Source organism: Oreochromis niloticus, linkage group LG7 (assembly GCF_001858045.2).
Source record: "Oreochromis niloticus isolate F11D_XX linkage group LG7, O_niloticus_UMD_NMBU, whole genome shotgun sequence".
NCBI classification, from domain to species: domain Eukaryota; kingdom Metazoa; phylum Chordata; class Actinopteri; order Cichliformes; family Cichlidae; genus Oreochromis; species Oreochromis niloticus.
The window spans coordinates 48297811-48325595 of NC_031972.2; the positions used below are offsets into that span (position 1 = coordinate 48297811).

General features: G+C 39.8%; 2 protein-coding genes and 1 long non-coding RNA gene across 3 annotated transcripts; all 3 read left to right on the forward strand.

Annotated features, from left to right (window-relative positions):
• On the forward strand, positions 1-5510 carry LOC102079783 (uncharacterized). Its single transcript, XR_002062928.2, has 2 exons — positions 1-343; positions 4690-5510. It is a non-coding gene; the product is annotated as an uncharacterized LOC102079783 (long non-coding RNA).
• A 2925-nt stretch (positions 5511-8435) lies between these two features.
• On the forward strand, positions 8436-11900 carry LOC100706737 (uncharacterized). Its single transcript, XM_005450958.3, has 3 exons — positions 8436-8728; positions 9444-9701; positions 10736-11900. Exons 1-3 carry the CDS (start codon positions 8476-8478, stop codon positions 11215-11217), a joined length of 993 nt encoding a protein of 330 aa, XP_005451015.1. The 5' UTR covers positions 8436-8475; the 3' UTR covers positions 11218-11900.
• A 6534-nt stretch (positions 11901-18434) lies between these two features.
• LOC100701906 (neuroepithelial cell-transforming gene 1 protein) lies at positions 18435-27467 on the forward strand. The gene is made up of 12 exons (XM_003443889.5): positions 18435-18778; positions 20277-20343; positions 21195-21254; positions 22505-22612; positions 22692-22856; positions 22947-23009; positions 23106-23202; positions 23290-23366; positions 24727-24984; positions 25075-25245; positions 25337-25523; positions 26531-27467. The coding sequence occupies exons 1-12, from the start codon at positions 18615-18617 to the stop codon at positions 26860-26862; spliced, it is 1749 nt and encodes a 582-aa protein (XP_003443937.1). The 5' UTR covers positions 18435-18614; the 3' UTR covers positions 26863-27467.
• Positions 27468-27785: the final 318 nt, after the last annotated feature.

Here is a 27785-nt window from a genome sequence, read left to right on the forward strand (position 1 = left end):
TGTTTGTGTGGAGCCCGCGTTGACTCACAGTTACAATAATGACTCTGGCAGCAGAGTGGATGAACAGCTCATACTGACTGTACAGAGCAAAAAGAGAGAAAGGAGGGAGGGTTGGGCTCACAGCGGCATCTCCATCTCATAACTCCTCTGTCGCTCATCAAGCTCACACACACATACACACTTACGCAGAGAGAAGACAGCCCTGAGGAGCACAGCACCTACAGTACAATATAATACAGGACGCTTCAGTGCAGGACAGGAGTGGCTTTAAACCGGAGAAGCGAGTATGAAGACGTCTTTAAGGAGGAAGTCATTCATTGTGTCGCAGGTGACTGGCGACTCGGTAAGTGTTTGTGTTTATTCCTGTGCTTACGTATTTGTTCTTTTTATTCATGTATTTATTTTAATTTGCGCTTTATGAAGACACAGATGTCATTTTAACACGCTGACCTTATGTCTTGTTACTGTGTTATTTTGCGTAATGGTTCTGGTTGTTACAGAAAATGACTTAGCAGTTTCATTTTCACTCAACTTTTAAACCACAGTAAGTCACAATCTTTCACTTTTTATCTTTCCAAGCTTTAATGATTACCATCAAGTGAAAAAGCACTACGCCGAACAACATGGACAAGTCCATTAGGGCAATAGTTGACAATTTAGCTGCACTTTTTCCGGGATGAGAACCAGCCCAGAATTTGGGAACTGTGTAAAATTTCTAACCTTGGTTTCTGTCTAGTAAACGCAAAGGCAGTGAGTATCATAAGGTCCTCTGCCTCTGAGCCACTGCTGAGAAACTCTTTCTCTCTGTTGCTCCCTCATTACTGGCAAGAAAACGGTGGGCTCAACATCCAACCTTGATGCTGAATTATCCTGGATGTATGTTTGTCTGCTCTAAACTTTCTCCTGCTTTCATAGCTAGATATTACACTTCTGAACATCAGGTGACCACACCTGGATTCTGTCCTACATTGGCGCAGGTATATATATAGCTACAGAACACTCCCTGCAAACCTCATTCTGTCATTTAAGTCCGGTGTGCAATGAAGCCTTCTTTTCTCTTTGCAGTCCCAGATCTCAGGCAAAGCAATAAAGGTCCAGAATAATTAACAGCACACTAGCAAGTCTTTAAAATCCCCCTGTTAGTCATCCTACCTATGCCAAATGATAATAGGAATAGCTGTGTTTTTGTGTTATTCCTTTGCACACTTTGTCATGCTGAGGCTGATATATATGCATGCATAATGAATGATCACCATTGTTTGTGTTTAAAAAAAAAAAGCCCAGGATTTTTTTTCTTCTGACTCATCTGTCACAAGGTTGATTGCTTTAAGTCCAGGATGTAGGGTTTTTCTCTTGACGCATGACACACTTCTAAGTTTAACCCTTTCACGTGTCATGTCAGCATTTGTTAACAGGTCATTCACTTGATCGCTTCAAGCAGTATCAGAAAACTCATAGCTATGTCACACCAGTGGTTAGTACTGTGCCCTCTAAACAGGGTTTGATTGATGTCACCCTCAGTCCTCAGACGGCAAGAAGTTCTGGTCAGCCTGATGCTCATGTTTTGCTAATCTTAAAGTAAGATTAGATTAAATCTAATCTTAAAATATTTGATAATGAGCCTCTGTCCACAAGCCAGAGCTCTTCTCCTTCCTCCACCTTTCCTCTGATTGGTTGCCCCCCTGTAAACAGAAGGTTTTAACAGCTGCTGGGTGGGGCTTTTGTTGGAGAGGCATGCCCCTGAGTTCATCATATTATCAGTATCTTCTCTCTGTAACAGTCTAAAGCCTGATCTTTTGACCCCCACAAATTACCTCTACATACAATTCAATTCAATTCAATGTTATTTATATAGTACCAAATCACAACAACAGCTTTATAATGTAAGGTAGACCCTACAAAAATACATACAGAGAATAACCAACCAATAAACAATCAAATGACCCCCTATGAGCAAGCACTTTGGCGACAGTGGGAAGGAAAAACTCCCTTTCAACAGGAAGAAACCTCCGGCAGAACCAGGCTCAGGGAGGGGCGGCCATCTGCTGCGACCGGTTGGGGTGAGAGAAGGAAGACAATGAACTAATTATTATAAACTGCTATTTATTATAAGCAACCAATGTAACAGTGCGCAGACATTTAAAAAAAAAATGATAGGTCTTCTTTAATAATTGAATTTATACATATATAACATAAAATAACCATGCATATTTCATCCACAAAAGGGTTAAGAATTCACAGGCTGTAACTGGGCCAGGAAGTGGATGAACTAGTCTTCAGTGTTGTGTTTTTAAGCAGTCAGGGATGGTTTTCCATCTGTTTAAGGATCATGGCCTTACCAGTTTTCTGAATCCTAAAAGATCCCTTGGGTTCCTATCATACTTCTTTCTCATTGTCTTGGAGTAATATTCTGACATGATGGAATTTGTGCTTACTCACTGCCTTGCCTAGAGTTAGATGAGAAGATCAATAGCATTCTCAACCCAATCTGGTAAAGGTTAAGCTGCAGCAACCAGTGAGTTATCCATGCCTGGAAACAGGGTTGGGTTTAATATTAAACCCCTGCTGGCGTATGTTTGATAACATCTGAGCAAAATCAATGATTCCCCAGGTATTTTTCAACTGTTTTCCTTTAAAACAGAGCACATTAATGTAAAATAAATACTTTAAAAGACTGGTTTAAATCACCTTTCAGCTTGAGTTACGTCGCTTTGAACTTGAGAATGATAAAATTCATCAGATGCTATTTCAGGAACTCAAATATCAGATCATGTTTGTGTCACCTTCGTCCCTCATCCCTGTGCCTCACCAGCACATAATTGCAGATGTTTCTGGGGTTATGCCTTCCACTAGTAAGGATAATTGCTTGCCCTTTAACTGAACTCGCTTAAGGGTGCTGAGGATATTTCACCTGAAGCCACAGCACCTTCAGGAAGCACTTAGTAGAATGACCCCTTCACATCCTTTATCCTTCCTGAATGAAGCAGAGTCTCCCCTGACTTATTCTCCGCATTTTAGAGTGATGTCAAAGTGACTCATTCTCGCTTTATATTCTGAGACAGCAGATGATATCAGGTAAAAGGACTGGGGAAATGACAGATGCACTGATGACTACTGTTTCTTTGGATCCTCAGTCACCATCACAGTTTGGTGACACAGAGGATTAACCAAGAATTGAAATTCATTTCCTTTCTCTTTATTCATCCAGGAAAGTTTTTTTTTTTCATGATGTGGGAAGATTGCACAGAGACTAATATTTCCCTTCATTGAAATCAAGAATTATTTTACTCTCCAGCTTTGTGTCTCTGCTTGTTGCTCCATATGTTCAGTGGGATTTGGTGAGGTGTGATGAACTTCACCCACTTTAAACTGACGTTCAAATGAAGCCATCTGAGAACGAACATGACTCACAGCTTCATAGCTTCTGTCGTGGCAACATTATTATAAGACCTGCTAGACCTGCTGCATACCTTTATGGTGCACACTTAATTTCAGCTGTTTATTTTGCTTGGTTCAGATACTGAACTGATACTTGAAAACAAAGTCTTGACACTTTAACCCTATTAGAAAGCTGAATAGAGGATTGTCTCTATCCTATTGTTCTATCCCTGCCCTGAGAAAGTTACCCAACCTGCTTCCGTGTAATTACTTAATTGCATCCCACATTTAAAGCAATAGTTACACATTTTACATTTGTCAATTTTCCTTCTGAAAGACAAATGAGAACATTGATTGGCCTTCATCTCTCTTCACTGTAAAGATGAATCTATAGGGGATAGTTTGGTTTAGCACAGCTTACCATACAGAAACCAAGAGAAACAGCAAGGTTTGCACTTTCCCGCTCATACAGAGATTCAAAACTCAGCCACCATGACACCACCCACTGTTTAATGGAAGCCTGTTGTAAAGCGGTTGCTATCTTGGTGTTTTGAAACTAGATGCGTTCAGAGAGCCGGAACTCTCTGAGAAACCATATGGTTGTCAGTAACAGCACAAGCTGCTTTACTATCTTTTTGACTCAAACTGGGACCGTAATTTTCCAATGCTGGGTTCAGTAAAACTTGAAATTAGCAATTGAGACCATTAGGGTTTACTGTTCGTTCTGTAGCCACAGGAGTCGCCCCCTGCTGTCTGTTAAAAAGAATGCCTTTCCATTAGCAGCTGACCTTATGTCTTAAAATGAGAGGTGATTATTTTTAAGCTTCACACAAAACCAGTCTATGCTTTGGCTTTGTTTTAAAAGGAGTCTATTACAGTCATTTCTAATTCATAATCTCTACTGGAGGAGCTTTGCATGACTTGCAGTTCAAAATAATCTTTTTCTGTTCTTCTGTTTCCAGCAGTCTGCGCTTTTGGCTCAGAGGTTTTATTTGTATAAACACTCGCCTCATTATTTGAAGCTTTGTTCCTGTGTAACAGGAGCATCGACTAATACAGTGGTTTTCAAAACATTTTTTCTTGATTGCCCCTCTTAAGAGTATCAAAAAAGTTTACATCCTACGCCTTAGTTCAAGAACCACTGGCTAGATTATATTCAGAAATGTCCTAAAAAGCCAGATTTAATGTTCAAAAGTAGCATTACTGATGTGTAAATATCGCCTGTGTTATCATTCTTTATTTTCATCCATTTCATGATGCTCAGTGTGACGTTGGTCAGCAGCCTGATTCAGATTTTTTTGTCGTTTGCAGCAGAGGTCTGCACAATCAGGTAGGTGGAACACCAGGAGGCACCCAGGAGTTTCCAACCAGCTTTGCTGAGGCGGTTTCTCCAAAAACGTCCCTTCGGATCCCAGTTAAATTCCTTGCACCACTTCTGCCATGGATCTAGCTGGCTGTGTAACCACACCCTCTGGTGTTCATCTGGGAAATGAGCAACTGAACAAATACAGCCAGCTTCCGTCCTCAAACAGCAGCAGCCTTTGAGCTACACCTGCATCCACTTTGCTACAGGAAGCTTGCCAGGCCATGAATATACAAGAATGTCCTTTTCTGTATTAAACCTATTAACGGTGTCAATCAGAAGACTTGTTGAGTAAAGAACTGCACTCAGAAACTGATTTCATTTGGTGACGTAGATGTTTGTACACAGTCTCTAGCACCATATGAAATCAGTGTTCTGGGAGGTGGACTATCAGACTCTGTACATGAATAAACTGAAATATGATGCCATGAAAGTAGGTCGCATTTGTTTGAATTGCATCCTGTTTCTACTGCCTCGCTGCTCAAAGCTGCTGACTGGTTTCTTAAGTCTTTTTCCTTCCTTTCATCAAAATTGTGCCTCGATTCTTCTGTGAACTCTTTCCCCTGATGGTAAATGTATTACTCTGAACTTCTGATTTTGTTAAATAAAGATAAACGTATATTTTGTGGTTATAAAGAATGTAATTTTTATATGTTTTTTTGTATTGTGTTTAATAAAGGTAAAGATCAATAAAGCACACACAAGCAGCTACTGTCTATGTTCTGAAAGAGATTATTATATTATTGATTAAAGTTTCAGTTGCACTCCATGTTTCTCATTTTTATGTGAAATTAGTTGAAACGACTGGTGATTGGTGTCCAAGTGAGGACTTGTTAAAGATATTTACTATTAAGATGCCTTAAAGTCATATAACAATAATGTCTATAATAAAGTAAAAGTTAAATGAAGGTTTCATGGATGAAATATTGGGTTTGGGTTTGATTCCCTTCTCTCCCTGCGCACATCTGTGTGGAGTTTGAATGTTCCCTGTGTTTCCAAAGAGCAGGACTCCTCTGGGTGACAATGTTTTGTCAGAAGTCAAAGGAGAATGGCCAAACTGCTTTGGGCTGATATTACAGCAAAAGTACCTCAAATAACAACTCATCCTAGCCAAGGGGTGCAGATGAGCATCTCCTAATCTACAACACTTCAAAAGATTGAAGCGGATGGGCTACAGCAGCACAAGACCAGACTGGCTGCCACACCTGTAAGCTCAGAAAAGGACTCGATTTCTGCTGCTACAATCGAATACTAAGGTCAGAATTTGGTATAAACAACATGAAAGCATGGATTTGTCCTGGCTTGAATCAACAGTTCAGGCTGGTGGTGCTGGTGTAATGGTGTGACAAATGTTTTCTGGACAGACTATAGGCCCCTTTATATCACCTGAATATTGCTTAAATGCCGGAGCCTTCCTGAGGATAACACACCATGTCGCAAAGCTCAGATCATTTTAAAACTGTTTTATTGAATATGACAAGTTCACTGTACTTCAAATGATTAGATTTCAATCCAACAAAGTGCTTTTGAGATGGGGGAGAACAGCAGATTCACAACATCTGCAGCAAATGTGTGACGTTATCATATTAATGTCTGAGGAAAGTTTCAAGCTCAAGCTTGTTGATTCTCTCCTATGAAGAATTAAGGGAAGACAAAAGTGGGTCAAATCAACTAATAATAAGTTATACCTAATAAAGTGACTGTGCATTGTTCTCACAAACTCCAAGGCATGAATGCAAAGATACGCTACAAGCTTTGTGCAGATGAGATGGCAAAGTTTAGATGAGAATGCTGGGATTTTACTGATGATCATTTTCACAACATTAGATCTCTGAGTCTGAGAAAAGACAAGTATCGTTTTATATGCTGATGTTATAAATTTCTCAGTTAGAAAAACAAAATAATATAGGTCCTGGAGCAAAAATAGTGTGTGTGTGTGTGTGTGTGTGTGTGTGTGTGTGTGTGTGTGTGTGTGTGTGTGTCTAATACAATGTGCACTACAGACTTATTACCTGAATAAACTTTACTGTCAACACAAACAAGGAATTTACCTCAGGCTATCAAAAAGCCATGAGCAGTCAAAGAGGAGCTGTAAATAATAACAATCAACAATAATTATAATAATGTTGACACTGATAATAAATAAGACAATTAAGATCACTTAAAAATAAGTTAAATAGACTAGAGAACAAAGCAGTGAGAGGAGTGTGTACTGGGTATTATAAACCTGGTATTATCGAACAAAAAAACAAATGAAATGAAAATGACAAAAGGGATTAGTTACTCAATTAGTCTTCCACTACTGTGCCTCTGATTCACTCCTCACCTAAACCAACCAGTTGTCATTTCTCAGGAGTCATGCGTCATGAAACACAACCCATTCAGAGGCACTGCAGGGCAGGCCATAAGTATGTGCCATGACCACATTGAAGGTTAGTACCATAAAATACCACTGAATCCACTTACAGTATAAAAGATGGATTTGGCTATGGCTCCACTATTTTTTGCAGTGAAATACTACACTTTGTAAACTATAGCATATATTTATAAGTCTTTATTATTTTTCAGATTTTGTAATATAAATCTAATATTGCATGCTGTATTATTATAATTAATGCTTACTGACAGCATGCAAGCAATTAAAATAATCTCCAAGTAAAAAGGGAAAAAAAACTTAAATCATATGAACAGTCATGAATCAAAAATAAGGGTGCTCTTGTTTTATTAAATTTTATTGGGCCCTGTGCCACCCTATTTCAAAAACCCTGGAAGAATCCCTGCCCATGCTAATGTCTACACTGTCTTTATTTTGGATGTTTCCAAAAGTTGAATCTGTTCATCTGGACGTAGCGTTTTGTGGGAGAAACGTTTCGTCACTCATCCAAGTGATTTCTTCAGTCTCAGCTGACTGCAGGTTTCCCCAACCCTTATAAACAGTACATTTGCATAATGACTGAAACCAGCCCACTGAAGGAACAATGGGCTGTGAGGTCAGTTCCTTAATCATAATTATGCAAATTCCCATGACCATTGATCAACAATCACTGACCAAAACCCACTGATCAAAGAACACTGATCAATGGCCATGAGTACCATTCACAGAGAGTTGGGGAATGGCTGCAATGCAAAGATACGCTATCTTACAATGCTGTGATGCAAAGATACGCTATCTTACAATGCTGTGATGCAATCACAGCATTGTAAGATTGCTGTGATTGCAGCCATTCCCCAACTCTCTGTGAATGGTACTCATGGCCATTGATCAGTGTTCTTTGATCAGTGGGTTTTGGTCAGTGATTGTTGATCAATGGTCATGGGAATTTGCATAATTATGATTAAGGAACTGACCTCACAGCCCATTGTTCCTTCAGTGGGCTGGTTTCAGTCATTATGCAAATGTACTGTTTATAAGGGTTGGGGAAACCTGCAGTCAGCTGAGACTGAAGAAGTCACTTGGATGAGTGACGAAACGTTTCTCCCACAAAACGCTACGTCCAGATGAACAGATTCAACTTTTGGAGATTTACTTTCCTGGATGATTGAGAATGCATCAAGACGTTTATTTTGGATGAATATTCTGGTCCCACCCTGCCTTATTCTTTGTACCCCCCCTGTGCCCTACCCCCCACATTTCAAAAACCAAGGAAGCACCCCTGGTAACATCAAGGCAGCCTCTAGGATCTGACCAATGATCTGACAGTTAGCCAGAAAAGGCGGGAACGCTAGCTTATTGGATGATAGCTTCCAATTTGCTTTACATTAAGCGGTGGACTCTGATGCCAGGACGAAAAAATATTTTGGTTGCTGACAGAAAAATGTCTTCATTTCAGTTCAGTTTGAGACGGTTTATCACTGAGAGACTAGCTGCTGTTGCTGATGAAATCTCCTCAGAAGTTGAAAAAAGGATCCTCCAGTATCAGAAGGAGATCAGTAGTCACCAACTGCTGAAGGTTACCCGGAAACCAGAGATAAGAGGACACATAATAGGTATGAAAAACTCTGTTTCGCTCAGCTAACAAAGAAATATATGAAATGCTTACTTTTTTAATGTAAAAATGCACAATTAACACTAACACTGCTACACTGTTGTTAACATATTTATGACTCAGCGTTACTGTACTTATATTATAATAAATCCAGTCCCGTTTGGCCACATAAAATATCTTTATGAAACTGTGATGCTATATTTGTTGCAGTTTCTGCCACCCTCGTGGCTAGATCTCACTTGAAAAACACGTTTTTATTGTCAATGATATTTTTACCTCAATAAAGAAGGTATTTAAAAGTCACTTTGCCATAAAGCTGACTGCAGCTTTGACTTTGTAACAGAGATATTCTTTCTGGCCCAAAATTATATATTAAAATGATGGTATTATTCAGCCCTGTCTGTAGAAAATTTGTGAAATTGTAACAAAAAAGTCATCTTTTTTGTGTCCATCGACACAAATTGTTTTATTTTAGATGAAACCAGTCATCCAGGTCATCGTAGTCAAATTCCTTTGACTACGATGACCTGGATGACTGAGAACCTTCACAGACACTATATAGTGAATAAAACCATTTTAAGAAAAGTCATGAAATATGAGACTGTGAGAGTTTATTTTTAGCAGTTATGTGATTTTTTAAAATGTCTGGGGTCAAACTAATTCAGTGAAGTGACGTTATAGTAACTTTTTGATCTTATGTCCATTTGTTAATTTAGATCTCACACAGCATGACAGTAAGGAAGAGGAGGATCTGGGTTTCCAGCAGCTTCGTGACCAGAAGGGAAACTCCAGTCGACACCAGGAGGACCCAGAGCCTCCACAGATTATACAGGATAAGGAAGAACTCTGCACCAATCAGGAGAGAGAGCAGCCTGTGCTGAAGCAGGACAAAGGCATCGTCGTCTGGACTGAGGAATGGCAGTTAAGATTGCTGGAAAACATCTGGAAACCTGAACTCAACTTACACAGAACAGGTATGTAAAAACAGGTATATAGTCTTTACTTTCCAGAAGGTATTTTCCCCAAACCCTGAAAAGCCCGATTTAGAAGAGAAACAGGCATAAAGCTATCAGCGGGATGGACGGGACATGTCCCCACAATGTTTAGACATCATGCATTTGTCCCCTCCACTAAAAACTATTAAAGAAGCAGGATTTGCTGAGGAAAAACTGCTATAACCTGTCATAGTGAGATCAGGTACTGGTCTGTTTTCTTGCTGGATGGCTCTTTCGCACTTCAATTCAATTCAATTTTATTTATATAGCGCCAAATCACAACAACAGTCGACTCAAGGCACTTTATAATGTTAGGTAGACCCTATAATAATACATACAGAGAAAGATCCAACAATCAAATGACCCTCTATGAGCAAGCACTTTGGTGACAGTGGGAAGGAAAAACTCCCTTTTAACAGGAAGAAACCTCCAGCAGAAACAGGCTCAGGGAGGGGCGGAGCCACCTGCTGCAACCGGTTGGGGTGAGAGAAGGAAAACAGGATAAAGACATGCTGTGGAAGAGAGACAGAGATTAATAATAAGTATGATTCAATGCAGAAAAGTCTATTAACACATAGTGAGTGAAAAAGGTGACTGAAAAGGAAAAACTCAATGCATCATGGGAGTCCCCCAGCAGCCTATGCCTATTGCAGCATAACTAAGGGAGGATTCAGGGTCACCTGATCCAGCGCTAACTATGTGCTTTAGCAAAAAGGAAAGTTTTAAGCCTAATCTTAAAAGTAGAGATAGTGTCTGTCTCCTGAATCCAAACTGGAAGCTGGTTCCACAGAAGAGGGGCCTAAAAACTGAAGGCTCTCCCTCCCATTCTACTTTTAAATACTCTAATGGGGTGATATGCTACTACAAGGTCATTAAGATAAGATGGGGCCTGATTATTTAAGACCTTGTATGCTTCCAAAATATAATTATGAGTTCATACACACACTTTTTTCAGATGTGTGTTTTTCTGCCATAACCTTTTTTGGGGCTTTTTTCTCCATTTGTCTCCTCAGACCCCCCACAAGAGCGTGTCTGTAAGGAAAAGATGGGCCCACATGTACAACAGCTCTGTAACCATGAATTGAGGTCCAGTCTGTACCAGGAGAAACCAAAACGGCCACAAATGAAAAAGAAACAGAAAGAACTTCGCACCAGTCAGGAGGGAGAGCGCTTTGCAGTGAGGCAGCCAACTTCTACCTTTATGGTGACTCCTACTTACAAAGAACGCGATCGCAGAGATGAAGAGCAAAACTGTAACCAGGCCCTGTCTGGAAAACCTCCCGAACCAGAGAGCCGAAAAAAGAAAAAAAGCAAGTCTGTGGGCTCGGCATCATCTCTAAATGCAGAGCTGAAGAAAAGAAAACGTGACGGAAACAGAAGTCAGAGCAGCAGAGTGGAAAATGCTCCTATGTCAGAGAGTCAGAGTAAAGCTGATGCGAGTGAAAAGTCTGCAAAATGTGCTGTGAAAAAGCTTTTTGGTGTGAAGCTAAACTGATAATACATCAGTGAGTCTACTCTGGTGAGAAGCATTGTTGATGCAGCACCTGTGGAAGAGAATTCAGTAAAGAGTTCAAACTTGAACTTGAAAAGACACACGAGAGCTCACAAAGAGGAGCAGTGATATGTTTGTAGCACCTGCGGGGAAGAGGTGAGAGGGCGGGTCAGATGTGAAACACCCAATGGAAAACATGACCCCATTTTCAGGTCATTATGATATCTTGTCCATCCAGATCATTTGTTTTTTATTCCATTTATTTCATTCCACAATTTCGTTCTGCTGCCTATTAGTCTTATTTGTTCTTAAAAGTTGTTCCAGTCTGTATCATAGTTCCTGTTTACCTGTCCCAGCTGCAGCGCTTTAATTAATGAGTGCAGCTCCAGCTTCAAAATACATGAAAAATATAGCAATATTGAACTTTTAATGTGTTTCTAAGCCTTTTGCTAATCAAATCAGTTATTAATATTTAATTTAATGCCATTAGCATACTTGTTTGGCCTCCTGTCTGAATATCTGTAATCTGCATTAGTTTAATGTTTGCACCTTCAGGCATGCATTCAAGTAGTGTATGTCAACATGGACTTTCACAGAGAGACAGACAGTATGTAAAGGATGTTTCTTTGAATTTCAAATAAATGTGATTTCATTTATGATACTTTTAATAAAGGAAACCTGTTTGACTCCTTTGTAATCTTGTAGAGTAGCTTTGCGAGATATCAAAGTGATTTTCAAGTTTTCTAGTACTGGGTCATTGAATCAAATCTTGGGGTACAGCAACAGAGAGGCACGAGCCTTTGGAGAAACTGCTTTGTATTTTCTTATGATAAGCTGACCACAGACTCTGATTGTTGCAGTGACCGTTGTTCTTGAGCCTGTGAACAACCATCCTGTAAAATGACTCTTCTAAACATATTCTTTGCTGTCTGTGATAATATACAAAACCAATCACAACGAGGCAATTAACAAATAAAGACCTGGAAGTGGAGAAAGAGACCCGGAGGCCATCACACACACACGTGATGTAAACATATGTACGACTAAACAGTAAAAGTCAGCGCAGACAGCTGTTCATCACATTACTTTTTTAAGTCCACTTGTACATATTATGTTTAGAATGAGGTGGGAATAAAACCTTTAAAGACTTTAATCAGCCCACTCCTGCACCCTGTAAAGCATGAAGGTCTAAATATCTATCAAAGAGGCTCATTGAAGATCAGCTGATTTCTACGGGTTAAAAAGTGCTGAAACTACTTATATCAGCCACTGTGACCATTGCTCCAGTGCAGAATGAACTAGAGTGATGGCGGCTATGAGGTTACTTTGCAGGATCAGTGTCTATTTAAAGATAAACATCATCAACAGAGTTATGTTGATGTTCATCTTTAAATTGACATCGCCATGGAGCAGAAGCTTAATGCATCTACATGAGCACAGAATTCTGATCGCAGATCTTCATCCACCTTTGGAAAGGTAAGACCATAAAATTGTTTTTACCTATCTTTTTATCTTTTTTCCTTTTAAGTCTTCCTATATCATGCTAGGTAAAGACTAAAATTACTTTCCCAACATTAATTCTTCAGTAACATGATTTTTGTCACGGACCCGGCTCTGGAGGACTCGGGGGTCCGTGAGCAGTTATGGACTGTTGTTGTTATTATTATTATTTAGGGGCTGTGTCGTCTACTGTTCGGTCCACAGTTGAATGTGTAGTGTGTGTTTGCGTGTGGGTTTGCTTCTCCCTCTCTCTCTCCCCGGTCCTCGGGCTGTTTACAGAAGTGCACGCCGTGGGAGAGGCGTGTCCTGGCGACTGTCGTCATTGGGAGTCCCTCTTCACTGTTACCGGCCCACCTGCAGCTGATTACCTGACCAGCTGTTGGTAATCATCCCTCCCGGCTGGAGAGAGGTATTTAACCTGGACTCGCGGCGACAGTCGATGAGGGATTATTACTCCGAACTGGATAGCCGAGCGGAGAAGCGAGTTGGGGAGCACACGCACTAAGGGAGCTACAGCACGGGACGCACTGGGAGCAGGAGACGAGCACCATTGGCAAATTGCACCTTTGGGTTAATTGTTGGACTTACCTGTCTGTTCACTGTAAATAAAGTGTACTGTGGCATCGAAGAGTCCCGCGTTTTGGGTCCTACTTTCTTCGTCCAGACCGTGACAATTTTTTTCTTTTAGTTACTCCCCAAAAAACATATGAGATATTTTCAGAGACTTGTCAGTTTTTTTTCAAATCAGTTTTTTTTCTTACACTAAATAGCTTTAATTTGTAAATCATTTTTTAAAAAACTTGGTACATGTTATGTGTCTACATAGTGCAATTAAAAGGGTTTCCTTTGTAGTACTCAGGCTAGTATTTTAACTGAAGGGTTGATGTTGATACTTTTGTGGGTAAGTAAAAGAAAAAAATTGTTTGCACACAGTGCATTTTGTTAATATGTGAAAAAGTGTGTTAGGCTTTTGTTTACAGTTTCCTGATTTATCTGACCTTTGTGATTTTTGCTAATACAACTTGAAGCAGAAGAAAGGCAGCTGGTGGCACTGCATCAGAAGACAGGACGTGTGGAGGTGCATGATGAGGAGAGAGAAGACAGCAGAAAGATGGAGCAGAGCTAACTGTGTATCAAGTAAGAGTACGAGGGGCAGCTTAAAAACCGTGAGTACAGAAAGACATAACACACTGCTGTGAAAAAGGCTAATCTGTCATTAGAAACATCTTTTCAGTAAGTGCATTGGCAAGACAAAACTATTGTGCTGATAAAAAGAAGAATTCATTTAGTTATTTTAACGCCCTTAAAATAGGATGATCCCGATACTAATGTTGACAAAAGTGATTGTTTCTTACTCAGCACAATACTTTTGGCCAATACTACCGAAATTTGAAGAGAGGTTTCTTGTTTCTTCTCAAATACTTAGTGTGTTATATGTTTAGTAACTCCTCAGCTTCCTTCAGTACTAATGGGACTGTTAATGCTGTAATGTGTTCGTCAATTTATACGTCAGCTTTAATAAATGGAAGACACAGCTGTGCTATTGAAAATTAATCAACAGGTTGCCAGGCCCTTGTAGCCATTCCAGATGAAAATAGCATAGCTCAGGTTTTCTGCAATTGCATTTCAGAAACTGAAAAACATTGTTCTCATCAGAAGAAGCCTTAAATTTAGAAAGATTGGGGTCCTGATAAGATAAGATAAGATAAGATAAGACTTTATTGATCCCACAGCGTGTAAATTTTTGTGTTACCTCAGCTCAGGTACAGATAGCAGAAGGAAAATACAAAAACATACAAATAAAATACAAACAAATATAAAGTAAGTAAGATAATACACTATATACACAGAGTTTATCTGGACGTAGCGTTTTCAGTGTCATCCGAGTGACTTCTTCGGCCTGAGTGACTGAAGAAGTCACTTGGATGAGTGACGAAACGTTTCTCCCATTGCAAACGCTACATCCAGATGGGTCCAGTTAGATTAGGAAGAGAAAATCTGATGATTCAGACGCCACTGATGCAAAACTGATTCTTTCTTTCATCACTATAGTCATTTTAATCTGTGCTAATGTCTTTGTAAAAAGGTTTTTTGACTGAGAAGTTGGGCTGTACACATGAAAAACTGACATTAGATAAGATAATGTACCGCTGTAACACAGGAGCTATTACTGCTGAAAATGGGCCTCGGGACACCTGTGTAGATATTCCATTCAAACTCATTCATGATTTATGATCAATGTTACTGTTAAACATTTATATTTCTTGACATAATTAGGAGTGACTAAACATCAAACCAAATTTGACTGTATTTAGAAAACAAGACATTTCTGATTGACCTCAAACTTTTGAGCTGTATGGTTTTTGATGACAGCAGATGGTATCAGAGTATCAGGACAGGGAGAGACTGTTAAAAAGTTATGAGCTGTCTTGCTGCAGAGAAAGTGGAGTCGGTCATCCTGGAAATGCTACCAGGATAGGCAGCTGGCAGGATGAATGATGCTCTGCCTCTGTGGTCAAGTGCAGACATAGGCTTTAAGCAACCATGAGCCACTAATAAGAGAAAATTCATCAACACACAATAAAGTGGACTTGTTAGGGAGAGTTTACCTTTAGCATTGGAATACCTCAACTCAATATTTGTTAACAAATATGCTTTGAAAATTCAGTCTTTGTTATAAACTGCTGACAAAATCCTGATCAGACACAGTTACATACATGCATACAATACACACTACTGCTCAAAAGTTTGGGGTCAGTCAGAAAACTTCTTGATGTTAATGTCAAATTTGCTTTTATTGTTGAACTTTATCAGTATCATTTTTTCACAGATAGTTTTGATCAAATCATTCATTGTAAATTACTTCTGATGTGTAAGGAAATATCTACACAGGTATGCAGAAACCCACTTTTACTAACAATCACTCCTGTATATTGTAATCTTAGATTGTGATTCTTTATCCAAGTTTATCAGGTCAGATGGATAATATATGAGTAGAAAAACCTTTCTACAAAGAATAAGCCATTCCAGATGAAAATAGCATAGCTCAGGTTTTCTGCAATTGCATTTCAGAAGCTGAAAAACATTGTTCTCACCCAAAGGAAGCATTACATTTAGAAAGTTTGGGGTCCTGAGCAATGACTTTTTGGCTTCAAGAGGATGAAAACCTATTGGTGTGTGTGCTAATGTCTATAGAAAAAGGTTTTATACAACTGGATGTGTCACTCTCTTTTCAGCACAGTGCAAATTTGATCTAATCATATTAGAAATGTTGTGTTTCAGACACTAATTTTGCTTGATTTACTATTTTTTCACAATCTGGGTCTGGTGACTCAGGGCTCGTGTGCGTATTTTTTGTTTTTCTCGGGCTGGCGATCCTCACACGTCCTTTGTCCCAGGATTGTATTGTCTTCTGTATATAATGTTGGTTGTGTTCTCTCCCTTTTCTTCCATCTCCCTGCCTGTGGTTATGTGAGCTCATGGATGTTTTGGGTCGCCGGAAGTGTTCCCGAACTGGAATCTGCCACTCCTGCCGCTCGTCAGCCGTCACTAGCTGCAGCTGAGGGCCGCATTTGGAGCACACTATTTAAGAGTCTTGCTGAGCTCTGATCGGTGAGGGATTATGCCAGAGTCAAACTCGTTAGTACAACCGTAGACTAATGTGCATGAAAGGCCTCGCTTCAGTGGATTGCCCTTTCAATGTGTGTATCTGTTTGTGTCTTGCCAGGAGCCGGAAGCAGAGCACGTTTTCTCACGGGAGTGAGGTCACGGTGTGGGAAGAAGAGTTTTGGAGTTGCCTTTTCACCTTTTGGACATTCTGCACTGTGCCTGGAAGTATACTTTGTTGTGTTCATCGTCTCACTGTAAATAAAACTCAGTGTACATCATCTTCAGAGTCCTGCGTTTGGGGGCCTACTTTCCAGCAAATCCACGGTCTGCCATCGCAGCTGTGACAATTTTTGGAATAAGTACAAGAGTTTTTATGTATGAAAATTGGAACAAAAACTGAAGATTTCTTACACAGTGGTGTGTAACTCCCTTTAAACAAAAGTGCAAACTGGGTCCAGTTATGTCTTGATGCATGCTCAATCATCCAGGTAACTAAATCCCAAAAAGTTGATTCTGTTCATCTGGATGTAGCGTTTTCAATGGGAGAAACATTTTGTCACTCATCCAAGTGACTTCTTCAACCTCGGTTCCTCCTCAATTGGACTATTCTGAATAAAAAATGTTTTTTTATGCTGCTAGATGAGTTTTCATAGTTTAAATCAAATTCATCATCTCTCATGATGTCCCAACTTTTCTGCTGTTTATTGTATTACAGTAATAGCATCAAAGCATTGTCTTGTAGGTGAGACCAGCATCACTGAATAGTATTTCAAGTTTAAAAACTTTTATTTGAGTGTAAAATGAAACAAAACTAGTCTTTTGTAAACTTATTTGGATCCAAATAAAGTATATCTGTGCAAATAAAATCTATTTTTGTGGGACTTTATTTTGTGAGAAGATCATATCTGAAGCATACCTGCTAGGTCAATGAATAATGAAAATAACTTTAGTCGCTACCCTTTTGTTAGTAACAGTGCAGAAATTTGATTGCGCCAAATGGTTTAATTCTCCCTTCACAGCTAATGTTTTTATCTTGAACTATAAAAAAGAACAGAGATCATCCTTCGGTTAAGATGCTCTTTTTCTAGTCATGTGGCTGAGTCACATCACTTGTGTCAGTATGATCAGAACAATGGTCACCTGATTCATGCATATGTGCCAGTTTGAGTCAAAACGCTAATCTGAATCAAAGTGAATGTGGTCGCTCATCTTTTGAAAAGTAAATTAAAATCAGCAATCTACAAGTCCAAAAGACCCGTGACTTAAAAGAAAAAAAACATGCTGCCATTCATACTACACTAAAGAAGTTAAGCAATAGATAAAAACTGAAAGGACAGAAAAGTTCCTGTTTTTCACTGTACTAAAGATATTTACACTCGGGGGTCGAGGGCCATTTCCAGGTGTCCAAAACTCAATTTATTTTCAAAGGTGGTTGAAAATTCAGTCAGTTCTACTGATTTTATTTGCACACAGACATCCTGACACCATAAACGTGGATTAGGAAAAGAGAGTCCTGTGTAATAATATATGTTGATATGATTAACTCTACTTAACAGTCAAATTTGTTCTGCCTGAAGACGATAAAAATCTACATCTCTGCTTTCATTCTGAAACTGTTCTGAGAATACTTAATGTTGGTAATGTTTTCAGTGGCAAGTTTTCAATTTTCCCTAAGTGTCATTTCTGATAGTGTAAAGTTTGTCAAAAATGACGCCATACAAGGTTGTAGGGTCAATGGAGGTTATCTGAGCTGACCACACCCCAGACACTTTGCTGGTCCATCACAGAGCTAACACAGAGAGTCAGACAAGCATTCACCTTTGGCCAATTTGGAATAACCAGCTAATCGTCTTTGGACTGCGTGAGTAGGCTTTCTGCCTTGCACAGAGTGGACAGTCAAACAAACTAAATAAGCATAAATCAGTATTGATGGATTAGTATGGATCAGTATTGTCTTGTCCCCAGTCAATTCATACAGCAGGTTTTGTGCACCCCGCTAACTCTGATAGGCTGGTTTTCAATATCTTTCATTATGAAACGTATTCGGACGAGCTCAGACTGGCCCCTCCCACCTAGTCTAGCAGCGGAGCTCCGAGACGTATCCTGATTGGTCCATTTCCAAGAATCCGCCATATTCAAACTTCCGCCGTGCTATGTGTTCTGTTGTCATCGATCTTCTGTTTTCTTTATACGTATAGGGCCAGTTTTATTACGTTTGGTTTTTCTATCTTCTTCGCTTAGTCATAAACAATTTCGGGTATAACTCATCTCACAACGTACAGCCACGGGAAATGGACGAAAACGAAGAATTTAGCGGAAGCGCGACGGAAAACAAAAGACACAAACTTCGCAGGGTGTCATCGAGGACGTCTACGACCAGTATAATCAGCGCTGCGGAGCCCTCGCCTCAAACCTTACGAAGAAACAGCTCCAAGAAGCACGTAGCTGCGAAAAGGTGATAGCATAATTATTTATTCGACAGGCCTTTTGCAATATAGTCCGACTATAGCAAACATTTTATCCATTACCCGGTCGGCCAACTGTGACGGGCAGGGCTGGTATTGTAACTGGCAAAAGGTGCTTTCAAGTGCACCTCGGAAGCCAACCAATCGACTGAAAATACCCATATGTCTGCTTATCTTGTTTTAATAAAGAGAGAATTAATTTAATTTTTACATGCATATGTGTGTGATTTAGAATTTGTACAGTTTCCTGTGCAGTAGACATCATCTTCATATTAGGGCTGTAATAATGTTATCCTCTGTAAAATACATCTTTATTGGTTGTGGGGAGGGAAAAAAGAACTTTGTTTACTGGGTGTTCGTTTCTTTTATTGCAAATGAATTACTGTCAAAATACAAAAGGTGGAGAGACATTGTAATGAGACCTGTGCAAAAGTTTGCAAAAAGAAAAATATTTGTTATATCATTTAGGGTTGAATAATTTTTTCAAGTTGAAATTGCAATTTGTGCATTTGGTAGACGGGAAAAGCTGCAGTTAGTCTTTCTACGCTTTATACAGCAAATCTCATCCAGGCTTGCAACATGCACTTTTCTGTGAATCTCCAAATTCTTGACCTTTTTCCTTATGTGAGAGTCATGTTCGCTAATCAGAAGTGACCCAAAACAACTGCATATACACCCACCAACAACATACATGTGGGTTAAGGTTAGCCCACATGAGTTCATGAGATTACATCTTTTTGGTCATAGCATTACATTCTAAATATTAAACTGAGCTTAACTTAAAAAACATAATATTATATGTGCATTATAAACACTATATAGATGTTTATGTTATAAAACACTGTTGTTATTTGATCACCCTGCTTTGTAATGCTTCATTTTGATTAGTGTACTGTGGCTTTAATTTGATGCCCATGCACTGTAACTGTATTTGTACTTGCAGACTTTCAAAAAAATGCAAACAGTATAATATCAGATATGGATTACAAAAAATGTGATTGGCTCCAACTGAGTTTTCCCAGAAAGTGGTGACTGTTAACAATGGTTAACGTGACATCAGTAAATCAGATCCCATGACTCTCAACAAAATGCAACTTTTACAGTACTGGTTGTACTCATGCCTCGGAGTCATGAGCACTGTTAGTGGGGTTTTGCAGTAGTGGGTGCAGCTGCCCCTTGGCCTCGACCCTGACAGAAACTGTGTAGTTTCATTGTTTTGTCACCATAATTGACAAGTAGCACAACAGAACCCCACAGCTCCTTAAATGGCTTCAATGTGCTTCAGTCATCCCAGAGCACATATTTGAAAAATAACTGCAACGTACAGGGTCACAAAAATGCTTCCATGTAATACTGTAAGCCTTGCATATTGTTGCTGACCATGTTGATAAGATACCAGAAAATGAAAAGCTGCCATTGTGTAACGACCATGCTATAAATGTGTTTTCATTGTGCAAGGCCAAACATGATTTGTTTAATTTCCCACAGACCACCACTGCAGAGAGGCAGCTCCTTCACCTTCCTCACTCCTGGGACTCCGTGGGATTTCAGCCTAGTGAGTTCATGTTAAATATGCAACAGCATCATGTTTTATTACAGTGATCAGGCCCTCACACAATTATCTCTTTGTAAACTGAACAACTCTCTTGATCCATTTCTTATATGGCTTGTATATCATGGTTTTCCAAAAACTTTCCCAGAGAGGTTTTTGGTGATTTTATCCAGCATTAAAAATCACAAGCATCACAGTAATAACATTTTAAGAAGAAAAAAATCAAGCACACAGTGTGCGTCAGCCCCCCTGGCTTTGTCCACACCTGCACATTTTACACAGACACCAGATCAGCCAACCACCCTGCAGTGTTTTGATTCTGAAAGGGTTAAACTTTTGTACTGTCCGCGGTTTGAATGCTCAGAAGTAAATGCTCTAGGAGATAAAAGGGAGTGTTACATCCAGAGGGAGAAGGGGGACATTCTGTACCAATATACACTGGTGGAAAAAAGCCAAACTGTGTTTTTGACATTCAAGAATGTGAAATCAGTTCTAGTAGTTCTCCAAAAGGTTTGAGCCTTTAAACGGTTAGTTCAATTTTTAATAAAGTTGTGCTGCGGCTTATTTTTACACCTGTCACAAACAATGGGGAAATGCATAATTTTCAGCCAAATAATAACACAACATGGACTCATTGTGTGTCGACAGAGAACACTGCCATGGGTAGTCTCCCCTCAAAGTCCCAGTCTGAGCCAGGAAACCCCCGTATATGTACTGCATCTGGTCATGGGTAGCAGGATAACTTTTTGGACTGTTGTTGTTATGTTCATATAAGAGATGCTGCTTCTGATCTGTTGTTTAAACACTCATCGGGCTTTTAAAAGTAAACACTGTCTTATGTTTTGTTGCTGCAGAAAAGAAAGCGCAAAGAGAAGGAGGATGATACCGTCAGCCTGTCCAGCTTTGACCTCAAGGTGAGAGTTAGAAAGCCTCCTTTCTGTACAGCCCACTTGAATGCATCCCTACAGTAAACTTTAATCCTTCTGCATGACTCAGGTTGTCATCACAGACAGCCTGAATCATGCAGGCTGAGGATAATCCTGCTATGCCTCAGACCGACTGAGGAAATAACTATGAAAGAGTATACAAGCAGTGCGTCTCTTAGTGCTGTGATTGTCATAAATTCAGGGTTCAGTTCAGCACATCAGAGTAGCATTTACACTCTCTATACAACATCAGCAACTAATATTACATTTGATCAGATAACATTAAAAAGTACGTGTGTTAAAGAACAGTCAACCCCTTTAGGTAGGTTTTATGAGACACTTGTTTGAATTTTGTGATATAATTAAGCAACAATAAAGTCAATCAGTCATGCCCGTTTTTGGTAAGCAATCGTGTTGTTATTTTTAAAACCCTTATTACTATTGTTAGCCTTGCTTTTATTGTTGTTTTTAATACTAGTATGTAAGGTTATTAAAATGTTTCAAAATACAGTCTAGCTAGAGTTTTCTTGAGATATAAATCTTCTCCGTCTTATTTTAGACAAGTAACAAACGTGATAAAGAGCTGTCCCAGAAGCTAAGAGGAAAAATAGATCAAACCACCAAGTGGTTAATAAAAAACACATGTGCTCCATATTATCATCATCACGTTCATGATACAGCAGCAAATGTTTCTGTGCTGTAGAAGCAAGAGCAAAGTTCCTCTACTCGGATATTTGAAAGGAAGATCTGAGAAAGCTGAAATTCTCCCTCAAATGTGTAGGAGAACCGTATGAAGTACAAGAAGAAATCTAACCAAGCAAACACTTTGTTCATGGATATAACTTCGCAGTGTGTGTTTCACTGGAGATCACATAGTCAGACTGTAGATCTAAATGTAACACAAATACATCTGCACAGTAAACAGTCCAGAGACTAAACTGAAACTGTTAAGAGAGGAGATCAGTTTCATTTCATCCAGGTGTTTTACTGCTCTGGGAACTGTTAGATTTGACCATATAACTTCAATCTATGATGTCCATGGTGTACCCTGCCTCTTGTCAGATGACAGCCGGCATACGCTTCAGTATCCCATGTTGCTAAATAGACTAAGCATTTAAGAAAATAGATGAAAGGAATGTGAGTAAATTGTGTGTGAGGCTATTTAAAAATGCCAATAGCTTCAATTATAAATAAATCCTACAGTTTTAGTTAATTATAATTGTTTTGGGGTTTTTTAGGAGCCCAGTAACAAGCGTGTCAGATCACTTGCCAAAGTTTCATCCCTCGTCAACTTGATATCGCCTTCGAAGAATGGAGCAGTGCGGCGCTTTGGTCAGACCGTCCAGGTGAGCGCTGTGCTGTGACACTTAAAAACAACACTTACACTATACAAAATTCAATAACAACAGTCTTTGTGTTTCGTAGTCAATGTCATCACGTGATACCAAGTCACCAGGGATGTCCCTCAAAGCTGGCAGCAAAGCTTCAGGGCCGACTCCCACGAAACGGAGAAACAGCACGCTGTGGTCGGAGACGCTGGACGTCCATCAGAAGAGCACGTTCTCAACAAAAGAGATCAAGAGACAAGAGGTCGTGCAGCTCAGCCTTAAGTCAGGAGCAGCATCTTAAATGTGCTGAGAGCTGAGAAAGTAAACCCTCCGGCTTTTGTTTTATTCTCAGGCAATTTATGAACTGTACAGGGGAGAGCAGGACCTCATCGAAGATCTTCAACTTGCCCGAAAGGTTAGTAGAATATTTGAGTAAAAATAGAGGAATCCAACATTTGTCCTCGTTTAATTTCAGCTTCCTTATTACTCAAACTGCTGCTTTTGCGTTTAGGCGTATCACGATCCGATGCTAAAGCTTTCCATCATGACGGAGGAGGAGCTGGCTCACATCTTTGGCGACTTGGATGCATATATCCCTCTACACGAAGGTGAGCTCTCACTAACTTGGATATAAAACTGGAAGCTGTTTGTTTTTCGCTAACAAATGTCTCTCTCTTTTTTTTAATATTCTGCAGAGTTATTGATAAAGCTGACGGAGGGAACTGGCCCTGATGGAACAGTAGCACAGATCGGGCAGATAGTGATAGACTGGGTATGAATACAGTAACGTTATCCTGAGAATATACACTCACCTGTTGCAGTGTCAGGTACATCTGTTCAGCTGCTTGATAACACAGATATTTAATCGGCCACTCACTTGGTATCAACTCAGTGCATTTAGCCAAGTAGACATGGTCAAGACGATTTTCAGAAACACTCCCTTGATCACCCAGGTGTGACCACTCTGGAGAAGTTCTGAGGTCAGAGGAGAGGGCCAGACTGCTTTGAGCTTATAGGAAGGCAAAAGTAACTTAGCTTCATTGTAGCTACAGTAAAATCTTGAAGCAGATGGTCTACAACAGCAGAAGACCACACTAGGTGCCAGTCCTGTCGGCTAAGAGCAGACAACTGATCCCACAGTTCACATGGCTTACCAAAATTAGACAACAGAAGATTGGAAAAATATTGACCGGTCTGACGAGTCTCAATTTCAATATAAAAGCATGGATCCATCCTGCCTTGTATCACCGGTTTAAGCTAGTGGTGTTGGAATATTTTTGTGGCACACTTTGGTTGCCTTAGTATCAACTGAACATTGTTTAAACACCACAGCCTACTTGAGTATTGTTGCTGACCATGGCTATCCTTTTATGACCATAAACCCATCTTCTGATGACCGGTTCCAGCAGGATAACATGTCAAGTCACACCACAAAGCTCAGATCGGCTCAGATTGGATGTGTTTGAACAGGAGATTATTGTTGTGGATGTGTAGCCAACAAATCTGCAGCAACTGTATGATTGTTATCATAAGTGTTTCCAGCATCTTATTAAATCTGTGCTACAAAAGGGGGTCCGATCCCATAATTTGTACGTCATTAATACAGCAGTGAGTGTATTTAGTGGATGTTTATTCTGTACAGGCTTTGCCAAGTTAGGATATTTTAATACAAATATTATATTATAAAAAATTCTTGCTAAACTCACTAAAGTTAAAATATTATTTGCTAGAATTGGTACTTATTATATCATTTTTTTAATAGTTGTTGGCTGTACATGACAATAATTTGTCATTTTTAATGTCGCATGAGTAAATTGGGTGCAGATTCTTATTTAATTTATTCTCTCACTCTAATTTTAGCTTTTGTTGAACAATAATCTTCATAGCTACTCAGGGTGGCAGTAGAGATCGCGTTTACTTCAGAACTGATGATGCTGACTGAAACTTCACAGCCTGCCATCAGCTAATATTCATATTTAAGATGCTTTTGAGGAAACTGAAAATCCTTTTTAAAAACCTGAAACTAATCCGACAAGCAGCCTTTGGATATTTTCTTTCTTTTTCTTTTCTTTTTTTAAAGACATGAAAAGTGCACCGTGTAAATGTTTTGCCTCCGACTGTTTTTCTCTCAGCTGCCCGGTCTGAACGCCTACAAAAACTACTGCAGCAACCAGCTTGCCGCCAAAGCCCTGCTGGACCAGAAGAAGCAGGACAGGCGGGTGCAGGATTTCCTGCAGCGCTGTTTGGAGTCACCCTTCAGCAGGAAGTTGGACCTCTGGAGCTTCCTTGACATCCCTCGTTCACGTCTGGTGAAATACCCGCTGCTGCTGCGAGAGATCCTCAGACACACTCCTCCCGATCACCCAGACGTGACCAGTCTGGAGACAGCAGTACGTTACCTGCGTGCCACATAACTTTCCATCAAACCTGGCAATTTGCAAATAAAATCCTTCATTTTATGATAACTTTTTATTATCCAGATCACTATAATCCAGGAGATCCTGTCCGATATCAACGTGAGAAAGGGGGAGTCTGAGTGCCAGTATTACATTGACAAACTGGAGTTTCTGGACGATAAGCAGCGGGACCCCCTCATAGATAACTGTAAGACACTTCTGTGTCACGGCGAGCTGAGGAACAAGAGCGGCTCGGTAAGAATGGATGCTTCTTCTCGTTGTTACAGTATCTGCACGCCGTTTGTGTCGTTTTGAAGTTTCACGCTCTGTTACTGTGCCGCCTCAGAGGCTGCACGTGTTCCTCTTCTCTGAGCTGCTCGTTCTGACTCGGCCGGTGACGCGCAACGAGAGGAGCTGCTTCCAGGTGTATCGACAGCCCATTCCTGTTCGGGATTTGACCCTGGAGGACCTGCAGGATGGAGAGATCCGCATGGGCGGGTCCTTCAGAGGGGCTTTCACCAATGGAGAGAAAGGTGGGTTGACTTCTGATGGCTTCAATAATAGACGGGAGTTCATATCAGTGTAAACTTGCAGAGTTTGGGGGTTTTAGACCATCAATCAGACAAAACAATTATAAGATGTCACTTTGGGCACTTTCTTTTTCTGTGCTTTAACTTTTTGTAGACTAAATTATTAGAAATGCATCTTTTATAGTAAAAATAATACTTTTATAACTGAAAATGTCTTAGTTGTAACTCCACAAATATTCAGTATGCATGGATGCATGAATCCAGTAAGTAGCTGGGTCTTCCTTCCTCCCTCGCCAACTTGCATTCACAAACCTCAGTCATATTTTCCTGCTAGAAGGAGGGGGGACTTAGTAGTGGTCCACTTCCAAAGTATGCTTTTCGCTAAAATGGTGAAGCCGAGAGAAATACACAGTCACACTAACCTGATATGACAAACTACACGTTCATCCTTATGTCACGCTTTTACCCATTTTACCAGTTTTTGATGGTAAATTTTGGACTGATATGTTAAACCCACTCCGAAAACATCCATTGATGGGTGTTCCTTATTTTTAATTGATATTCTTTTTCATAATTATTAGTAATGTTAATTAATATTTATTTAAAAAATAAATTAACTGGTCCGTAGGTTCAATAAACACTAGAATTCTCTGGTAATATTTAATAGTTTGGGCTTTACAGGGTTAAAGTACACTGCACACCAGAGTGAACCTGCTGAGTCATGTTTTAATTCACACTTGGCTTGCCACGATTGGCAGCCCTTTTTGTATTTGCTCACAAGTTGTCTGTACCATTGTGTTGACACACGCTTTAGAAGAAACATGCAGAGGAGGTTGGGTGGAGTGGGAGATTATGGATTCTTATAGGACTGGTGTTTATAATGCTGAATGGACTGGCGAAGAATTCTTTTCTTTTTTTAAGTGTCATTAAAAAGGATTTTCCAGAATCCTGTAGCTTCAAAGCATCAGCATTATTTTTCTGACTGCCGCTTTTATTCTCTTCCTCTCTAGCTAAGAATGTTTTCCGCGTGAGCTCTCTGGATCCTTCTCATGGCCAGTCCCACACGCTGCATGTGAGTGACGTCTACCACAAGCAGCAGTGGCTCAACTGCCTCCGCACCGCCATGTCCCAACAGCAGGGGGCTCCAGCTAGAGTTCAGCGGGGGCAAAACATCCCAGCCAAAAGCCACTCCTCTGTTTCCTCAGCCACAGTCTGTGAAGAAGAGGAAAATGAGAACTGTCCTCCTGTCTCTGGCCCCAAACTGAGGCCCCAGACGCTCTCCAAAACCAGACTGGACCAGAAGTTACAGGGATCAGTGAAGAGGAAGGAAACTGGAGTGTAGATATTTAGAGGGTTCCTCTTACATGTATTTGACGTGTGTCCTGTTTAGTCACATTTGCCAGCTTTTTTTTTTTAATCCATCTGCACTGAAAAGGCTTCCCCAATCATCACCGTCCAAATGTTAATCCAACTGTAGCCCTTAAAATGTGTAATTAGTTTACAAAAAAAAAAAAAGCAGCGTGCTATTTGCATATGTGTTTACAGCAGCTACATGTTGATGTAGAGTTTTCTGTCTTGTTGCTTTGAAAACTTTTTCAGCTTTGGTTTTTGGTTAAGGCTTTTTTTTTTTTTTTTTAACCGTCTCTGTCTTGTGTTATGATCAGGATGTGACTGTGTGTCTATAGAATGAGCAGCAAGTGTCAAGCTGTCCGTTTTAAGTGTTATCTGTGCCAAGATAAGGGACCAAGAAACTGTCTACCGAGGAAACAAGGCTCAAAGTGTTTCAGATCAGTGTCAAGATAGGGAGCAGAACATGAGTGACAGCACTGACCACAGATGTATTAAGATTTTTTAGGGGGGGGAAGGGGGGACATCAAGAATTCATCAAATATTCAGAGGAAATTTGTTAATCAAAAAGGAAAAAAATAAAACATTTACTAAAACTGAGTTTGAGACTTGTTATTGCAGGTTACTAAGATCCTCTCGATTGTACTTTGAGTTCTCAGTCACTTCCTTTTACTGTTAACGGGGCAGTTCAACAGTGTCGCAACACTTTTAAAGCAAACAGAAGCTGGAAAAAAAACTAGACACTGGTTTCTTTCCACTTAGTGTTCAAAAAACGACTCTCTTAGCAAACGTGCTAAGAGAGTGTTTGTGTCATGTGTTTTCAGAAATGTCAAACTGGAAAAGGCGAAATGTAAAAAAAGACAGGTTATTGGTAAAAATCCTTTTGAGTTCAGAGGCAAGTTTGACTTTTGTTTTATT